The sequence below is a fragment of the Monomorium pharaonis genome, chromosome 4 (genome assembly GCF_013373865.1).
Source record: "Monomorium pharaonis isolate MP-MQ-018 chromosome 4, ASM1337386v2, whole genome shotgun sequence".
Taxonomy (NCBI): Eukaryota; Metazoa; Arthropoda; class Insecta; order Hymenoptera; family Formicidae; genus Monomorium; species Monomorium pharaonis.
In genome coordinates this window covers 3,027,297-3,046,998 of record NC_050470.1, presented here as the reverse complement: position 1 = coordinate 3,046,998, position 19,702 = coordinate 3,027,297, and the positions used below count along the sequence as shown (strand labels likewise).

General features: G+C 33.4%; 1 protein-coding gene and 1 long non-coding RNA gene across 6 annotated transcripts; one reads left to right on the top strand and one right to left on the bottom strand.

Moving 5' to 3' along the window:
• Positions 1-42: 42 nt before the first annotated feature.
• On the top strand, positions 43-19,372 carry LOC105834342 (phospholipid scramblase 1). Of its 4 annotated transcripts, XM_028189078.2 has the most exons (11): positions 43-358; positions 4,630-4,894; positions 11,406-13,479; positions 13,843-14,113; positions 14,186-14,711; positions 14,815-15,080; positions 15,556-15,654; positions 16,481-16,698; positions 17,649-17,804; positions 18,081-18,242; positions 18,497-19,372. In XM_028189078.2, the coding sequence occupies exons 7-11, from the start codon at positions 15,576-15,578 to the stop codon at positions 18,524-18,526; spliced, it is 645 nt and encodes a 214-aa protein (XP_028044879.1). In that variant the 5' UTR covers positions 43-358; positions 4,630-4,894; positions 11,406-13,479; positions 13,843-14,113; positions 14,186-14,711; positions 14,815-15,080; positions 15,556-15,575; the 3' UTR covers positions 18,527-19,372. The 4 variants fall into 4 exon arrangements, with proteins under 4 accessions (XP_028044879.1, XP_012532206.1, XP_036141054.1 ...); XM_012676752.3 differs by lacking the exons at positions 14,186-14,711; positions 14,815-15,080 and having other exon boundaries at positions 13,843-14,131; XM_036285161.1 differs by lacking the exons at positions 13,843-14,113; positions 14,186-14,711; positions 14,815-15,080 and having other exon boundaries at positions 11,406-11,525.
• Positions 2,537-6,555, bottom strand: LOC105834344. Of its 2 annotated transcripts, none has more exons than XR_004962760.1 (2): positions 5,967-6,555; positions 2,537-4,935 (listed from the first exon to the last, which is right to left on the bottom strand). It is a non-coding gene; the product is annotated as an uncharacterized LOC105834344 (long non-coding RNA). The 2 variants fall into 2 exon arrangements; XR_004962761.1 differs by having other exon boundaries at positions 2,537-4,919.
• Positions 19,373-19,702: the final 330 nt, after the last annotated feature.

Sequence of the window (19,702 nt, the reverse complement as noted above, 5' to 3'; positions counted from 1 at the left end):
CGTGGCTTTTCTTTCTTTGTTTTTATTCGGAGCGCGTTCAGATCGGCATGAAATAGAAGGATAAACAAACAGACGCCATTGAAGTGTGTTCGTTTTAGCCGCGATTTTGCGTGCGCTTTCCCTCATCTCCGCGTAATAATATCTTGAGGATCGTAATTTTGGATCGCAAAAAGAGTGCAGAAGAAACCGACTCGGAATTCTCGGGGTGGAAGAGGGGAGCAGCGAGAGAGAGAAACGACGATCGGCCGAGGGGCCACCCTTCGTCCACCGGATGCGAGTGTCACTCTCTCATATCTGTCGGAGACAAACGCTATCCGCGACCTTGCTGTGGAGCAGCTGTGGAGAAGGAGAAGGAGGAGTGAGTTGCATCTTGTTGTATAGAGTGTGTAGAGTACTACTAACATGTGTATGTACATATATACGTATGTACGCCCGGTGTCGCTACACACATGTATACGCATGGTTACTCGCGACGTCGTAAATTCACCGAGGTTATGCCACGCAAACGGTACACTTGACTCTAAAAACAAATTGAACACTCTTGAAGACGCTCTCGTTGACGATGTGCGAGTGGCGAGCGAGAGTTTTTTGTTAAAGACGGTCGAAGCAAGTATTGAATTACTTTCGTAACAAAAATATGAAAAAGGTACACATAAAAAGGTATTTTCGTGATAAGATGATAAGATTACTCCCTTTTTTTTTATTTTTTAAGTAACGATTACATCTAGAAAGAATATTTTCCTTGCAATTTATTTCACTTGAAATAATATTTATTTAATATAAACTTCTGTGTACAGCAAAAAATGTGGTTGAATTAGCCCTTACAACACACTTATTTTTTTCTATTGACTCATGCATATTGGAATCTAGGGAGACTCCATTAACGGTTTTTAGTGTGCACATGCCATAGTGCCATCGATTAATTTTTTAAAACTTTAAACCTTTTGAAATATGTTTGCACTAGGATGCATTTGAAACATAAAGTTTATTTACAAAAAAGGCCGTATGCCTCAGATTATTTTTATAAACGATATATAGAAAACAGACATTTGTTGGAGTACTGTGAACTCCAGTGAGTATTGTAAGGATTAAGTATATACTTATTTCAAATATTTCAGCTTACATATCCGCAAATCTCACAAGTTTATCGTATGCATCGAATTTATTCAAACTATATTCTGAATCATAATACATTTGACACTGTAATTCAGAATATTAAACTAAAACAATAATTTGATTTATTTATTATTCTTTTCTTCGTCAAACTTTTTATAACATTCTTCGAAATCCTCGAAAATTCTGCTCCGCTACCGGCTTGAACATCGCGAGTCCCTTCTTTCTTTTCTTTTATTTATCTTCGCACTTTCCTCCCTTCTCCATTATCTTTGAGTCCGTTTGTATCGCAAACTTCATCCTCGTGTTTCCAATGTGCTTCTGATACTTGTTCAATCATTCGTTGTATGTCCTCTCAGTCATCAAGTTCATCACAACTTGCGCGTACAACTCTTTCGGAATGTTGCTCCGAATGAACTTTAGCATCTCCCGCATCGGACAAACAGGGCCCTCCATCACCCATATTTTATAAATTTCCATTAGCATTTGTTTCATCTTCCGCCGATATGGAACGCGTCGCTTTCAGTGACGCGAAATCAAAGGGTGTTTATTGCGACCATATCTGGTTGCGTTTCCGGTTGCGATATTGCACCTCGGTATCCCGGATTCGGGTTTTCCGTTTAATTATATAGGAGAAAGGGTATATAAAGTCGCGACGATCGAGCGCCGCAGCCGTTAATGAAAACGTGTGGTCTTGACGTGGTGTTAATTGTTGAGGATATTGCAGGTATGTAATCAATTCTTTAATTTGCAGTGAATCATTTGATGCACACAAGAAAATGTATTCTTAAAAAAATACCAAATGCCTTGATTTAAGAATTTTATACTTAAAATAGCGTCAAGAATAAATATTCTTCAATTAAAAATAAATTATTCTTAATCAAAATTAAACAAATTTTTTATTGAAAACAAAATTTACTTTAATTAAAGAATAAAATCGCATTAGTTTAATACTAAATATACTCTTATTAATTGTAATTTTTCTCTCAATAAATCTTTTTGCCAACTTTATTCAAAATAAATTTAATTTAATTTAAACATTATTTTTTTGAAATAAAAGTTTTCACAATTCTATCCTTTTCATTTTTCTCGGTCCTTTTTATAGACTGACATATTTTAGCCAATTTTATATATAAATGGCGAAATCTTCCTTCCGCGCTCTTGGCGAATCCCTTTTATTTATAAGAAAGTGCAAGAATAAGTAGCTTTTGAATTATGTATCTATAAGTTTGTTTTAATCATATACGATTTTAGAAAAAAGAATACCATCTTAAGAATAAAATATACTTTACATAAACCTATTTATTATTGATGTAAATGAATTCTAGTTGATAATAGCATTTCATGCTTATATCAAAATATATAGCATTCAAGAATAAATTTACTTGCAGTAAGGATTCATTTTTTTCTGTGTTTGTAAATATTTGGTCGACAGTTATAAGGGTGTAAAGATATGGGAGTCGAGACGAGTTCTCAGGGAGACGAGATGGATCTCGTCATCTCACGTTGATCGAGCTAATGGCGGAGATATGGAACGCATCGCTTTTAGCGACGCGAAATCTAAGGGTGTTTATCGCTATGTAACCATATCTGGTTACATAGCAAGGAAAAGTTGAGATGCGTTGTATCCGCGAGGGGCGGGAAATGAAACGAATGCTAATGGAAATTTGGGTGATGGAGGGCCCGATGTTTGTGTCCGATGCGGGAGATGCTAAAGTTCATTCGGAACAACATTCCGAAAGAGTTGTACGCGCAAATTGTGATGAGCTTGATGACTGAGGAGACATACAACGAATGGTTGAACAAGTATCAGAAGCACGTTTCCGGAACAAAACTTTCCGCAAAAATTTCCGGAGCTCCAAACCCCCACGGGAAGATCCTCCTTTCGCGGTTGAGAGGGACATCCTCCCTCCCCCTTGGAGGACCTGGGTATGAAATCTCCTGGTGGTATACCACTCATACATAATATTAAATGAGTATATATATTAAAATTAATAGATTGAAGAAAAGCGAAATATACACAGGACGTCCATACTCTTCTTGTAAAGCTCATGTAAATTGGAATACGTTATTTAGAACTGTATTTTATAAATGCTTAAAGAGCCGTAAGCGATGTACGCCGCGAACACGCAGCGTGCAACAATGAGCTCTTTAATCACTTAATTTGTGCCTTGCGACTCGGAGTGCATTGCAAATGAGCGATAGGTTTTTGCAGAACCGGTAAAATTTATTATAAATTCAGTGCGATTCTTTTACATTACTCGGCAATCTATAATAGAAGAGTTTATAAAAATGGAAAAGTCATCGTTGTAGCTTTTATAAAACAGTTTTGAACTTCTATCAAAATAATTATTTATAATATAATAATAATCTTTATTCTCTTCAGCATTACAATAGCCAAGAAGGGGACCTGATTTATAATTTCTACACTTATTTATCTATCCATCTTTTTATCTTATCTACTCAGTCTAATATCTTAATTTTAATCTCTCTTGTCTCTTTAAACTTTTCTTTACAAATTTTCTCTCTATATAATCTTAATTCTCTCTTCAATATCTATAGGTAATTATTTGTAACATGTATGTACATGTTACAAAATCATTTCTATTTAAAATAATATTTAAAAAATTATCACGTTATGTCTTGTACAAATATTTTGAGACACATACATACTTCATAGAATAATTATAGTATAAGATGTAACCCAAATATAACACGAGTACAAACGAATGCATTATGCGTAATGCGCTATAAAACAGAACTGGAAGGTATGTAAGTTTCCATATCGGGTGTTCCACTTCGATAGGTTTAGGCATAGACGAATGTATTTTTAGCCTAATCGCGGGCAACGCGCTAGATCACTTTCTTCTCGTTTTACATATACCGTTATCATAATCGCCACCGACCGGCTGATTCATCTCGCACGCATTACGAATTACTCCCGATGACGAATGCACGCTGACGAACTCTATTTCCGTGATCACATCGGTTGCGCGATATCGTAAATCGCATTATCAAGAGAAACAGAGAGAGAGAGAGGGAGATTAAATTAATTTGTAGTCTTTTAATTAACAAGAGAGCTTCTAATGGAGTATTTTCTTTATCTTTATTTGCCTAGTGTATTCATGAAAAATAATCTAGAGCGTGAAAAAGTTTGCCTATTTTTGGGAATTTTTTAAGAAAAAGTGTGCTGCACATATTTTCCTATGCTTTTACACATTGCACATATTTAATAAATATCTGCAAATTTTAATACGGCTAAAGTTTTTATATATTTTACGTAACTTTAGTAGTTTTTGAGAAATCGCGTAACCGACTTGAAAAAAAGTGTTTATTTTTTAAACATTTAACTATATGAAAATTTGTAGATATATACCAAATACGTACAAGTAGAATACGTGCAGCAGTTTTTTTTTTAAATTTCCAAAAGTAGATCACTTTTTCTCGCGCTCCAGATTAAAATATTTTTTTAAAGCTACTCACAATAAGTTTTTCTCTCCTTTCTTCTGTGTAAAGTGGCATGCAAAATTCAGTTTCGAATCGCACTGGCGACATCTCTGGAAATTGGCGTGTCGCCGCACGAGAAGGACAAATCGACAACCTTGAAATAGATCGAGGAAAAATTAGCGGCTGGCCAGTCGGGGGAGCGCTCGATGCCGCAAGACCGAGGCGGCTCGTCTTTTCCCGTTGCTTCGTTGCCGATTGCCCGTTAGTTCGTTCCGCTGGCTAGAAGCGCCGAGGGGGGCACGTGATTTTCGCCGACGCCGTTTCTTCTTCCGCCGTGAGTATAAATACAAAAATCACGCCTGTAATCATACGGGCCTGTGTGAAGTTAGCACTGCATCTTCCAAAATTGTAAGTTTTATCAAGAGTACTATTTGCAGGCCGAAGAGTACTAGAGTTCCTGATAAGTATTAGCAAAAGTACCGTCGAAATACTTAGAGAAATTGCAATTTGAAAATATGAGATGCTAACTTCCCGTGGCACCGCATGAAAAATATATTGTTTTAAAGATTCTATCTTAAAGTACCCGAAAAGTACTAGAGGTCCTGATGCATTTTAACAATAGTACCAATCGCCAAATATTTTTAAAAAATTATTGAAATTTGGGGATGGCACTGCAAAATGAAAAAAAATTGTTTGAATGATCCTATCTTAAAGTACTCGAAAAGTACTAGAGTTCTTGATACATTTTAATAATAGTACCAACTAATAAATACAGAAAAAAAAACATTTTAAAGATTACAGCTCATCTTTTATAAAAGTGTACTCTTTTGTCTTTAGTTTCACAGCTTTGTGCCTTAATAACTTTTGAAAGTACTCGGTGGGGTGCTAAAATTATTCCAGTTAACCCCAGCGCACCCCAGCGAGTACTTTCGAAAGTTATCAAGACACAAAGCTGTGAAACTTGACGCAAAGTAGTTACGGCCACTTTTAGATACAGTCAGTGTCAGTCCCCTAAAAAGGTGAAATTTTTTCACAATTTCCGGGTTTTGACTGGAGTACTTTTGGCACCCCACCGAGTACTTTCAAAAGTTATTAAGGCACAAAGCTATGAAACTAAAAACAAAAGAGTACACTTTTATGAAAGATTAGCTGTAAAATGTTTTTTTTTTCAGTATTTATTAGTTGGTACTATTATTAAAATGTATCAGGAACTCTAGTACTTTTTGAGTACTTTAAGATAGGATCTTTAAAACAATATATTTTTCATGTTGCGGTGTCACGGGAAGTTAGCAACTCATATTTTCAAATTGCAATTTCTCTAAGTATTTCGACGGTACTCTTGCTAATACCTTATCAGGAACTCTAGTACTCTTCGGGCTGCAAATAGTACTCTTGATAAAACTTACAATTTTGGAAGATGCGGTGCTAACTTCACACTGACATCACACAGGCGCTTCCCGTCAGCCCTGCGATAAGCATTCTCCTCGACACTATCCGATCGCTTCCTGTCAAAGTTGCGACGAATGTTTAGCAATGTTTACGCCCGCGTATCCAAAATTAGAAGCTTTATTTATAACGTATGTAAAACCCGGCGCTCTCTCCTTCCCAGTTTCATCTAGAGTCTAGATATTAATTTTGATTGTCTGAATTTTTTAAATTTTCTAAATTACAATACGATTGCAATTTTAATAAATGATTGAATTACATTCTAAATGACGTTTCAATTGTACTTTTAATGGATGATATTGGCTCAAAGAGACTCTTCGATTAATTAAACGAAAGCTTGTTATTGTAGAACGAATCTACAGACTATTTTTAAAAATCCGAGAGCTGTCATTCTCTATAAACGAGATCTGAATTCATAAAATTGTGCCTCGATTGGTGTGATGTCAGCATACGTTGTTACACTGGGAAAACTGTGCCGCTGTCGATCAGTCCGCGAGCTTTGATTCCGCAATATGTGTCCGCAGGCAAGGCACACACATGGAATACATCGGTAAATATATGCCGTTGATAATTATAGATCACGTTGAAGAGAGGCGTTCGAGAGTATCGAGAATATCCCGCTCGCTTCTTTTACCTGGAAGCCGGAAGTGCACGTTGCTACCGCGCGGCTATCGTATAGCTCTTTGGTTTCATAAACGCGCGCGCGTGTATGTATGCGTGTGTGTGTGTGTGTGTTTGTGTGTGTGAGTGGACAATGCAATCTCGCTACTTCGCAGTTCGCAGCGGCAAAGCCGGAGTACGTGTGACTGCGACTGCACCTTTACACAGGTGTGACATTCTCGTAACCGTTATAGCTTCCCTTTTTTTTTTTCGTGCCTCTCGAAATATCGGGTTGGGTCAGTCGGAATAATCGTGACATTAAGATAACGGAGCGACGAAATAAAATACACTTCCGTCCCATAAATCTTCCCTGTACATGTACGTAACAAAAGATTCCTAAAAGACTCTTCTCTTTCTCCGTTTGTGAACCCGACGACCAAATACAAGTGACTCATTCTAACGTCCCGAAATGGTAAAAAGAAGAGGGACACGCGTAAAATTCTACGAGTGAGCGAACGCTCACGAGGTGGTAGATTTGTTCAATGGGATCAATGGGATGAGGAGGGGGTGGAGGGGAGCGAAGCGGGAAAAGAGAAATTTGGTTGCTCGGGGCGGCGAATAATGCCGGCCCTGGTCCGGTCCCCGTACGACCTTGCGGTATGCGAGACGCAGTCTCTCCTCACACGTACATAAACGCGCACACACGCGCGAGAAGCGGAATGACATCACCGCCGATGAAAGTGTACATAACTTAGCAATGCATCACACACTTTGCCCGACCACTATGCGCCGGTGGTCGAGGCGGCTGCTTCACTCGCTTCGGGGTTTTTCTACCCGAAATTGACATCGAAACCTTTCGGAAGTTCCAAAACGTAGCCAGAAATCTCGTCTAGAGATCTAGGTACACGGAAAAAAAGTTATAGCTATATTGAGTTGAAATAACGTTCAATTAAATGTTCCACTAATATAATCAAAATTTAATTTTACTTTTCTAAACATTTGTACTGAGGAAAAAAAAACCTTAAAAAATTTGTATTTGTGAGATATAAGTTTATTTCACTGAAATAAATCTTTAAGTGCAAAATAAAATGTTATCCCTAGCAAATAAACTAATTAATAAGAAAAATGAGATACATTTATATTTTACAGAAGAAAACATCAGATGAAAACATAACATCTGCTTGCTAATATTTAGTTTCTTTCTCAGTGTAGTGTTACCAAACTGTTGGTTATATTATTTCGTTTTTGTTTGTTTTCTTGGAGCCAAAATCCCTCTGCAATCGCAGAAATTTAGGATTACATAATCGTTTGTAAAACGCAATTGAATACGTGAGAAATTTTCAAAAAATCTACATTTAATAAAGAGATAATTTAAAAATAAATCAAAGTGAGAAACATTTTTAACATGCGTTCGGCTGCGACGAGGCTTTTTTTCACATTTTCATACATATTTCATAGCTCGATCGCATATTCAGCGAATTCCTATTTCCGGCCTACAATTGCAATTCGTATCTCTGTCTCTCTCTCTCTCGCTCCGTCTCTCTTTCTCGCGGATTCCAATTACAGATACGCACGGAGGACATTATCGAGGTGTTCATTCATTGACAACGCGTGTAGGTGAGGTAATAGTTTACGGGGTCACATTCAAATGCCGATCGATGGAAACGTCTCGGAAAAGTTGAAGGTGGCTTTCAAGAGGGGCTCCGATCAGCGTGCGATGCGAGGCCGGATGGTACGTTTCGAAAAGGGCATGAGTCATGAATCTCTGCGCTCGAATCGCGCGGTGGTTTTTCGATATTCGACTTGTAATCTCGGCCGACGCGACGACGCGCGACGTTGCGTAGTACCAGAGGGACACATATCTCACGCGTCAGTATGAAGATAAAAACGTTTGTTCAAATGACGCTTTATGGCGAATAAAATGCAGAGCATTGTCTGTGAGCATTGTTATCCTAGTATCAGACTTACGCGGAGAAATTGTGCACAATTTTAGATTTATTTGTTATTAATGTTAAATCATTTTCAAGATTTGAACTACATAAAAAAAAAAGATAATGTAGACTAATTACAATTGGAATTATATGTACATAAAAATCGTTTAATTCAATGAAATCATTGGTTATTTCGACATTTATGAATCGTACAAAATTAGCTACCGAAGAATATTTTTATACTTTATTCCTTTTTTTTCTATGTGATTTTATTCATATGAGATTCAATATATCCAGTTCCAATCGAATTAGCGAAGCTTTAAAAAGTTAATAGGGTGCAGGAAATACATTTACTTTGATATTTGCATTTCATTTGGAAGTTAAATATAGAAAATATCGCTTTGTGCTTAAAAATTCATAGATATAGAATTTATCTCTCTCTCTTATTTTTTTTTATTTGTGTATTTGTATAGATTACACGATATCACATTTTATTTACTTAAGTTTTCAAAAATTAAATCTTGTAGAATTTATAGTGTAGAAAAAGATTGAATTTTCAAAATTTGAAAGCTAAGATTTATAAAAAGATTTGCAATTCGGATTTTACGAACCAGAGAATTTAGAATTTAAAAATGTGCTTCGGATCTCGCACTTCAGATTTGGAGTATCTTTGACTAGAAGAATTCTTTGAATAATTGTTCACACTTGAACGATTCCCCGGAAGTCATATCAGATATCGATTTGGGGCCCGTTATGCGAGCACCGAATGCGGGCGCGTGACACCTTGTAAAAATTGTAGCGATAAAAAATTGAGGCCAAAACGAACGTATGAGGAAACTGTCAATTGGGCTTCATAAAACCTTCATTCAAGGCTGTTAAAAAGTAGTACGATCCGATATATAATGTTCATATGGGGCACGTTTAGTGACGTAGGCGACCGGCGATTTCGTTTTGCTCCAGCGATTCGCGAGATGCAATGGAATTCCGTTACAATTCCGGCGCAAAAATAGCGTTTGAAATAAAAAAAGAGAAAGAAGGATACTTATAGAGATATTTATAGAATTGTATTGTATTTCTCACCCGCGAAACATTCCATTTCATTTATTCACAAATTTTTATTTTAGCGTATTTGAAAGACAAAGATAATTATTAAATAAATAAATTATATATATATATATATATATATATATATATGTTGCTGTTGATATAGATGGAAAATCTACAGCATATACTCTCTATGTAGCTTCATTGTAATAATTTTAACGAAATTTACACAAACTTTTATTTCAGTGTACTTATGTGGATTTGAAATGAATATTTCAAGATAGGTGATGAACAATTGATATTAAAGAATGAATTCCTCATAATTCCGTAATCAGCTACTACGTGGCAAGGTGCTGATAGTGACCGTTGAGTTTGTTTTTAAGTGTCTTAAAACGATAATTTGATAATGTAGCCATCGTGAAATACGCAGCAATGCTTTTGTTAGATTGACTTACTCTTTTGTAACACAATCTAACGATTTTATATTTAAATAAGAACTTATAATTAACTCAAAATTATTGAAAATCTATGAACACGAGGATAGTATAATTAAGTAAATTTTAATGTACAGATTTCAATTTCCAAATGTTCTCGTCTTTAAATTCTTTGTTTTTAACATCTTGCGCATTAAAAAAATTTTATTACTTACAAAAAAATGCAATTCATGCCTTCTACAATTAAATTAGAGAAATAGACATTAAACACAAATCTAAAATAAATCTACAGGCATTGCAATGACTTATTCTAAACCTCAAGTTTCATAACATAATTGAAACAAAGAAAAAGTATAGTTACGCGAGATGGTTCTGAAAACTTCTCGTGTCAATGATTCCTCTGAGTCATGCGTAACAAAAATTCCAATCGAGAAGAAAGAAGGATCGAAAGAGTTTCCCTTTAATTAAGAAGGCCTCGCATTCGCGATAAGGAAACTTATTGGCGTTTCCAGTGGAAATCAAGGAAATTTCCAGATGTCGTTCGGGGTCGTACTCGATAGCTGTACCGCTATCGATTTAGGCGGACCAGATCGCAAGGAACAAAGGATAGTTATCAATGAAGACAGAGAGAAAGTGATTATCGAGCGACGCCGGGTCTTCTTGTTTCTTCTCACAAATAAATTGCGCACATGTGCACATGAATTACATACGCGTACACGCGTTACAATGACCTTTACCAGGCGAATACCGCGAGTGGCGATACGCGGGGACGATGACCCAACAATTTCAACATAAACAGTATCATATGTACGCGCGAGGTGGTATCATAGCACGCGAGCGAGTCAGCTTCTGTCATCGGTCGACTCGTTCCAGAACTAATCCTCCTCCTCGGATTTTCTCCGTCGGTAGGAGAGACGTAAAAACGCATTCTTTCTTTTTGTCTATTAGCGCAAAAAATTAATTTTTTAATGTTTACAAGAAATAAATAAAAGTAATTGAACAAAGTCTAAAAATCTGAACAGAAAGATAAATTCCGAATTTTTGGAAGCTATCAACATTTCCAAGATCAAAGACAGTATTTATCTCTTACTTATTATAAATTAATTAAAACGCGTACCGATTGACAAATCTGTTATTTTATTAATGGTTATTAATAATCATAATTTTACTTTACATTCTTCGAGCTGAACATCTGAATAAAAAATGGAATTTTTACTATTTTTATTTATTTTTTAATTATACATACATATAATATTTATTATAACACGATCGCCTTTTGCTCGCCTTCGAACTTAATTTTCCTTTTTTTTTCCTCCGACTTTCAAAATAATCTTGCATGGTCCATTGAAGGTCCGTCAGTTGACCCTACCGGTTTTGGCTTTGTTCACAGGAAGGTAAGCCGGAAGTAGAAGAATGAACGACCAAAAGTACCACACACCGTATCCTCCGCTGTCAGGGATGGGAATGCAGCCGGTTGCAACAGCTCCACCGCAGGCAGATGCGTCGCCAGGTAAAAGAGCAGGCGTTACTCTTCGAGGCTTGAGCACGTGCTAAGAAAACCGACACGTCGCATCTGTAGATCCGAGGTTCTAAACCGCGAAACACATGACGCTTGCGAAGACTCACGGATTTCTTTGGAACTTGTGAATCTTTGAGGGACGATCATCTAATTGAAATTTTTGGAAGTAACAAAATCTCGCTTCGAAATCTTTCTTTCGTGAACACACGAGACGTTTGTTATATTATTATTGTTGCTTAAAAAAATGTATATATGAATGTTACGACAAATTATAACCGGCAAGATATTTCAAGAAGAGAAGAAATGCGCAGGACACAAATGTTCTGAGGTATCTGTTTAAGTGTTAAAATAAACTAATATATTTCGTACTATCTCTTCCGCTTCCTCTTTTCTAACAGTGGAGTTTCACCTGTACGCGTGTCTGTAGCTTCAATTAGATTCCCGGTTAGATTAGATTCCTCGTCGTAACTGTGGCTAAAACGAGAGAATGAAAACCCACTTAACTCGTTAATATTTAGAGTCAGCCACGACGGCGGTAGTTAATTCGGCCTGATTACCGCATTTCTCTGCTCTTTTCTCGACGCCTCGAATCCAAACGGAGAGGAAGAAAATTTATTTGACCCGGTAATTCCTCGGGGGCAGACTGCATTCGTAAGGTTCACTTAGCTGGATTAGCATTTCCCGGCGCCTTTTTTAGATACTAGCTAATTAGCTGGCATAAATAAAGATACGTTAAAAGTGTACGGGTTGATATCGAGGAGCATTAGTTAACTGTCACGATTAGCGCCGACCTAAAAGTTTGCGTCATCGCCGGGCAATTTCTCTGTTTTTATAAGAAATAGAGAAAATAATGTTAAGAAATTATTGACTTAATTATCACACCTTTACGATTGTATACGAACATATTTGCTTGCTTCTTCGAACACGTTGAGTCACTTTTTCCGGCTGCGAAATGCGACACCACGAAAGTTTTATCGCCACCTGTCGAACCACATCTGTCTAATTTATTCACGGCACTTTCTACATGAATAGAATATCATTTTAAACAGGTGTTATTCATGTACGACAATTGGTATTCGATTTATATGTAATTAATATAAAAAAAATAAAGCGCTATGTTACGTCATACGTCGCGCTTGAAAATTATAATTTAATTTTAATAATTATATTTGCAATTCTTTTCCTCTTTTTCTTTAATTTAATTATTCCGCGTATTGCAAACAGATTATCATATGCTATTTAGTTTATATTATTTTTTTAAAATAATTAAAATATTTATTAAGATAAGATTTAAAAATATTTTAAGATTGTTGTGATTATTGATTATGGATGTGGAACAAAATGCGTATAATAAAATGACTTTATTTCAAGGCTTTATTTAAAAAATTCTATAATCTAGAATTTTCGTTTCAACTGAAACTTGAAAGAAAATCAAGAATTGTCAGCAAATACTTTTACAAAAATTAAAGAAACAACGTATAAATTATAATTGCTAATTTTTAACTAATGCAGCTTATATAATACTGGCCTAAACGCGCTATTAGCACGGAACGCGTCTGTTTCGTGCCCGTTTAATTACGATAGGCACGGTCGGAGGACATTCGTGATTCTCCACATCAATGATCATGGGATCCAAGCATTGCTGCTATCGCGCGTAATTGCGGTTCACCACGAGAAATTCGAGCTCTGTGTACGCTATCACGTCCCAATCATGCGATCTACGTGGAAGGCGGTGTCTTCCAATGATAGTTGGTTACCGTTTGTTGAGAGCGACGATCAGTGTAAAGTAGATAATGACCGTCCTCGGTGGTCGTCGCGTATCATCGTCATCCAGACGGTATACGACGTTATCACTCGTATTTGTACGATGACGCCGAACTTTTCGATCTTCGCGGGCGCATCGCGTTCCCATTTGCCGTATTGTTTCTATCCAAGATATAACCCGGTAAAAAATTTTTCATATAAAAACATACATGAGTGTATATAAGCTATGTCCATATATGTTTATACTAGTTTTTTTTTTGTTAAATTTCTGTTTGAAACAAAAAAAAATAATTGTATTGAAAAGACAAAAACTAATTGAAAGAATAATATTACATTGTTTTGTTTTTTTTTTACAAAAAGTTAAATGTGGAGAAATAAAAAAAATTGCCCATGTATAATCATATATATATTTATGATTTATAAAATAGGAAACTATTATTTTTTTATCAAACAATTTTACAAAAAAAAAAACGTATAAACAAACATGCACATATTTTATACATATTTGTATATGTTTTTATATTAAACATTTTATACCGAGAAGATAAAAAGATTATACCGCATGCCGCATGAACATCTGAATTGTAAAACTGATTCTGATAAGCGCCGACGTGACAGTGCAGTGTGACGATCAGTCAGAGTCTACCAGTGTATTTGTTTGGCTTTTACCTGGCTAGTGATAAGAAGAGGTAAAGAAAAACAACTTGGTGAAGAGATGAACGAAAAGATAAAAGAAACAAATTAAAATTGGACCTTGGAAAACGAATAAAGAAGTACACAACTGAAGATCTGTGTATATTCCGGATGTCAGAAATGTAAAACAAAACAGAAAAGTAAGTTTATTAAAGTGATCAACAGATCAAATTACTCTTTGACCTTTTTGACAGACAATTTTCTTGGAGAGAAGTATTGGCAGCAGATTGTGAATTTTTTATTGTATTAATTTTCTTAACGTATGGAAAACGGGTATGCGGCACTTGATGTTTGCGACGTAGCTTCAAGATGTATCGTATTATTCCCTATATTTATCTCCCAATAACGATAAATGAAAGAAAAGAGGGAAACTCAAGCCGGGGGCAAACGAGGATTCTTGCGGAAAAAGCTTTATCTCCTGCGTCTTGCGGAGGGTGCCGAACGCAGCAAATTACGATAACTCGCCAATGCTGTTGGTAAACGTCTCAGATCGGAACGGTTAGCGCAACAGTTATTTTCGTGAGATTAACAGTTGCGATAGCAGATGACGGATATTGGTGATCAAATTTTGAAACTGAGAAAGTGAGAACCGAGTTTGTGGACGAGTTCAGAATCTTAAGAACGACGCCTTTTTCAAGCAAAAGTTTGAGAAGAACTTCAAGCAAAAGTGACGAAGTCCTGAAGCCACTGATTGGAACAGTGACTTTCAATTTTCTCATTGTAAGTTTAAATTCTCAGCCTTTGTAATCATTGATTACATAATGTCTGTAAATATCTCTAAGATGGTGATAATTGTGATACAGTAAAGCAACGAAATTTTTAGTTCCTACAATGATAAATGTATCTTCAATCTCAGGCATTGAGATAAGAACGCGTATTACTCTATAAATGTACGATCTATATTGAATAATATTGAAACATGCGGCGTTTTACACGTGCAACGGAATCCGAATACTTTGAGACTTCGTGGAAAATTAGGCTGAAGCAAATCTGCAGACGGCTGAGAACATACTGTCAAAGTACATTGGCGCGTTATTACAAGTCTAAGAGGAAGGGCTATAGCAGATTTCTGACGGAGGAGGAACAGAGGTGCAGAATCCCTTTTGCAAACACACATTTCGCAATTTGTTATGTATTACGGTGCATTCTGTAATATATGTGCTATACGTTACCTTAATTAATTGAATCTGAATTTCAAAGTTATAAATATAACATGTGAATCTGAAAGTTATAAATATACATGTGATTAAGAATAAAATCAATATATATTACTTGTGTTATTTATATTGTAATATTTTCTTTAATAGTGCTGTTAGAATCTTACATGATTTTAAAAAATTATAAATACGATTAATATATTTGATATTTATCTTTTTTTAAAATTAATTTTTTTGTTAGGATATTTTTGCTTATAGTATATATATATATATATATATATATATATTTGTTTATTTATTTAAGATAATTTATATTACTATTTGTTATTTGTATCATTATAATGTTAAACGAATATAATAACGCATCGAATTAACACCGATTGAACATTGTACTTGAATACTTTCAGGTGGTTGGTCACAACCGAATATGACATATCCAATCGGATTGGAATACCTTACGGGCCTTGATTATCTTTTCGTGAACCAGAAAATTGAGTTGCTTCAAGGTAGGCACTCGACTCTGCCAAGAGATATAAATATAACGCTTCTCTTTTTGACTCGTACGCACAAATATATGTATTCCAGATCCACGAAGCTCAAGTGTATGATTTACGATTACTTCCCGAGTAAACAAAGTCACATTTGCTTTGTGCGATAGTATCCTCATGTATTTGTATTATGATAAACGCATAATTTTATAACGTAATCATGTAATTAGAAAATTATTATAATTAATATCGAATTAATATCGAATTTTACTCTTATACGTAATTGCATTTTCTTCTCTATTTTATATTTATTATAGCATATATGAGTAGTTACTATAATAAATTGTAATTTTATAAAATTACAATATGATGCAGTTACATTATGAATTCCTAAATATTTTCTTATCACTTAATAAGTATAATATTATCTTGTGTATTTTATTTTATACTTAACTCTATTTACTATTTAATATTTAAACACGTAAGATTGCATACATACAGAAAAATAGTAATACTGTTGAGAAAAGTGATTACTTAATTTTCTTTTTTTCCTAATAATGGTTATCTTTAAAGAATATTTTCTTGTGATAATTGTCTTATAAAATATACTTATAACCAATTTTAGTAAAATCTATTGTCATATATAAAAAAATTGTCATATATAAAAAAAAGAATTTATACTTTTTAGGAGATTATTATAAAATTGTATTTAAAAAAGAATAAAAATAAACAAATTTCATCTACTCTTAACACAAGAATGATATTTTTTTCGCGTGTATTATTTACTATATTAAGCATTATTATTTATTATATTTGACTTTAATTTTGCGTTATCTTTCTTTAGCTTTTACTGGATGGGAAACTAAGAACAAATATGTTATTACGGATAATAGGGGCGAGCCGGTGTATTACATGGCCGAGGAATCAGGAATCTGTTGGCGATTGTGTCTAGGAAAATATCGTTCATGCGAATTCACCATCTACGACAAAAATCATCGGGAGATTCTTCGTATGGTTCGACCCTTCAGATGCGACGGTTGCTGTTGTCCTTGTTATCTACAGGTAATTTTATCATTGATCTTTCTTTAATATAATTGATGTATAATTATTGCCGTATGAAATATCTTAATAACATTAGATCAATAATATTTTCCATTGTTATATTATACTTCAAGAAATTTAAATTTTTTAATACAAAAATTAATAAATTTATTATTGTTCATAACAATTAACTTTTAGATATTTTAGAATATTTAATGTAAGTAGATTTTAGAATTTAGATTAAAAAATATATAAATTATAGATTTAATTCATAGATTTAGTTGCAAATGCTTTGTTTGCAATTTAATATCTATTTAAATTTATCACAAAAAATTTTTAATTCTGGTGTAAGAAAAATTCTGAAAATAATGATTCAAAGTATTTTTCTTTAATTAATTTCCCATTTATAATGATGAATTTTTGATTAAATAGCAATTCAAATTTATAAATAATTTTTTCTTGTATAAATTCAATTACAAATATAAGATGGAAGATTAATAAGTTGGCGAGATGAGAACTACTGTCCTGTATCATATCTACCAAAGTTTCTTCACACGTGCAAGCCATCTGTCAAGTTTACTTTTTAACAAAAGTTTGCCTGTGAAAGACCGTTGAAAAATTCGATCAATACACTTTGAACAAAAGCAGATAATGTTAAGAACAGATAATGTAATTTCCTATTTAGAAATCCACTTATTTTAGAAAATAATTTATTTATTTATAATATACATTCAAAAAGCTATAGAATTATATCAAAAGTTAAATATATATAATTGCTAAATAATTATATTCGAACTTGTTTTATTAACTTTAATTAATTTTATTTAGATCATGATTAAATGGAATTGGAATAAATCCTTATTATGACTTACACGTAAGAAAATTTGAAATAAATTCTAAATTATTGATAATTTTTTTTAGGTTTATAATTATAACTTTTTTTATTTGTTGTTGACCGAATTTTTTTGTAGGTTCTAGAAGTGTATTCTGGAAGTACTCTATTAGGCAGCGTTACTCAAGAATGGAGCCTTTGGCGACCAAAGTTCTATATTCGTGACGCATCCGGCCAACCAGTGTTGATGATAAAAGGACCTCTTATTCGTTTCTGTGTTAACGTAATTTTTAAGGTAATCCAACATTCTACAAATCTGATTGAATTTATTCTACAAATATTTTATCATTATTATTATTACATATTATATCAACGTTTTTTGAATTGTTCGTCTTGAAACTAACTTCAAAGCCTTGAAAAGATTATTGAAATTAATAAAGTAAAAGATTTAAAAATAAATGATAATGAATATGATATTACAAATCTAACAATTATTAGACCGATAAATTACAACTTTTAAATACAAAAAAACGTTAGAAATCTCAGACTCGATCAATGATCAAATTCGCAGGTCAAATCTATGGATGGGAAACGTCGTGTTGGTGTGATTCGAAAGCAATGGAGTGGCTTTGCTCGAGAATTGTTTACTGTTTCCGATACGTTCGGCATTAACTTTCCGCGCGATCTTGACGTGAAGATAAAAGCCGTGCTGCTAGGGGCATGTCTTTTGATAGTAAGTATTATGAAAATACTACAAACCCTTATTTAAGAAAAGATACGAAGAGATTCGAGAAAAGCGGATGAAAAAAATATTGCTGCAAATATTAGTTTTATTTTAATATTAATATTGGTTAATTGATTTTAATTAAGAAGTTTAAATTGTATAAAGCAAATTTCAACCAAATTCGAAATTCTATTAATATAAATACAGTTAATTTTTAATATACAACGGTATATATGCATTATTTATATATTTTTTTGTTTTAGGACTTCATGTATTTTGAACAGGAGCCTTAAATCGACCTATTTTAATTTTTACAAGAAGACTAAAGCGTAACTTATCAATATATTAATTTATATCTTCGTTAAAGATATTTTGTAATGTATCAAATACTTCAGAAGATTTTTAACTACGTAATGCAACGTAAATTAAGTTGAGCGTCATTTACACATACTTAGGATAGAATCCTGTTAATCATGAACTGTGAGATTAATTATAACTATAATTGCATATTAGACAATTATTCTATTTTTTAACGGCTATACGAATAATTCTTATTACTTATATATATATATATATATAATTAAAATGTATTTGGATATACTTTTAGCGTTGAGCAAAGAAGTAATTACAGAAATGTAATTAAACTTGTGCATAAAGTTTAATCTCGAAAAAAGCTCTCTATTTTATTATAAACACAGTACGAGTGTGTAGCAATTTAAATTGTTATACATTGCTTATTTTTTCTAAACTGTCTTTCGAATATCGCATGTCTTACACGTGTATGTACACAAAATAAAAACAACCAACTTACTAAATCAACATTAAGAAATAATAAATTACCAAGTATTATCTTTGTATCGATATTTTATTTGATGAAAATTAATATTATATGTATCAATGTAAAAAACTAACATTTTTAATGTATGCAATCTGCGCAGCTGTAATCTCAAATTTTGCGGATATTTCATCACTCACATAAGAGCTTTGCGTATTTGTATAAACTTGAAAGTTTAATAAAATTAATTTTGTTTATACGTACTTTTTGATATTGAAATAAGATCTTTGGCGCAAGTACATCATATCAATTGTGTTAATGTTAATTAATATGTAAATAAAAACTTGTTTTATGTACTTGTTAATGATCATGTTGATAAAATCCATCTTTATCATGTTTAATTTTGAAATAAAACTTTCGGTACGAACCTGTTTTTATCATTAACTCTTTTATAAATTTTAATAAATATATCATTGATTCAACTAAAAAATCAAGATCTTAAAAATAATCTTTCTTATTACGATAAAATATATAACAAATAGTATTACAAGCAATGTTGCTTATATCAGTAATTTTTTTAACTGAAGATATAATTAATATTTATCCTACTTTTCAACATTATAAATTTAAGATATATCTCACTGTATAAGTTGCTCGATGGATTATAATGGTTAAATTAAAAAAACAATGAATT

Excerpts from the sequence above, each read along its gene's own strand:
- LOC105834342 (XM_012676746.3), top strand. The coding sequence starts at position 11,429 with ATGAACGACCAAAAGTACCACACACCGTATCCTCCGCTGTCAGGGATG. Across the intron at positions 11,526-15,555 it reads GCAGGCAGATGCGTCGCCAG|GTGGTTGGTCACAACCGAAT; the intron begins GTAAAAGAGCAG and ends GAATACTTTCAG. Across the intron at positions 17,805-18,080 it reads GTGTTAACGTAATTTTTAAG|GTCAAATCTATGGATGGGAA; the intron begins GTAATCCAACAT and ends TCAAATTCGCAG.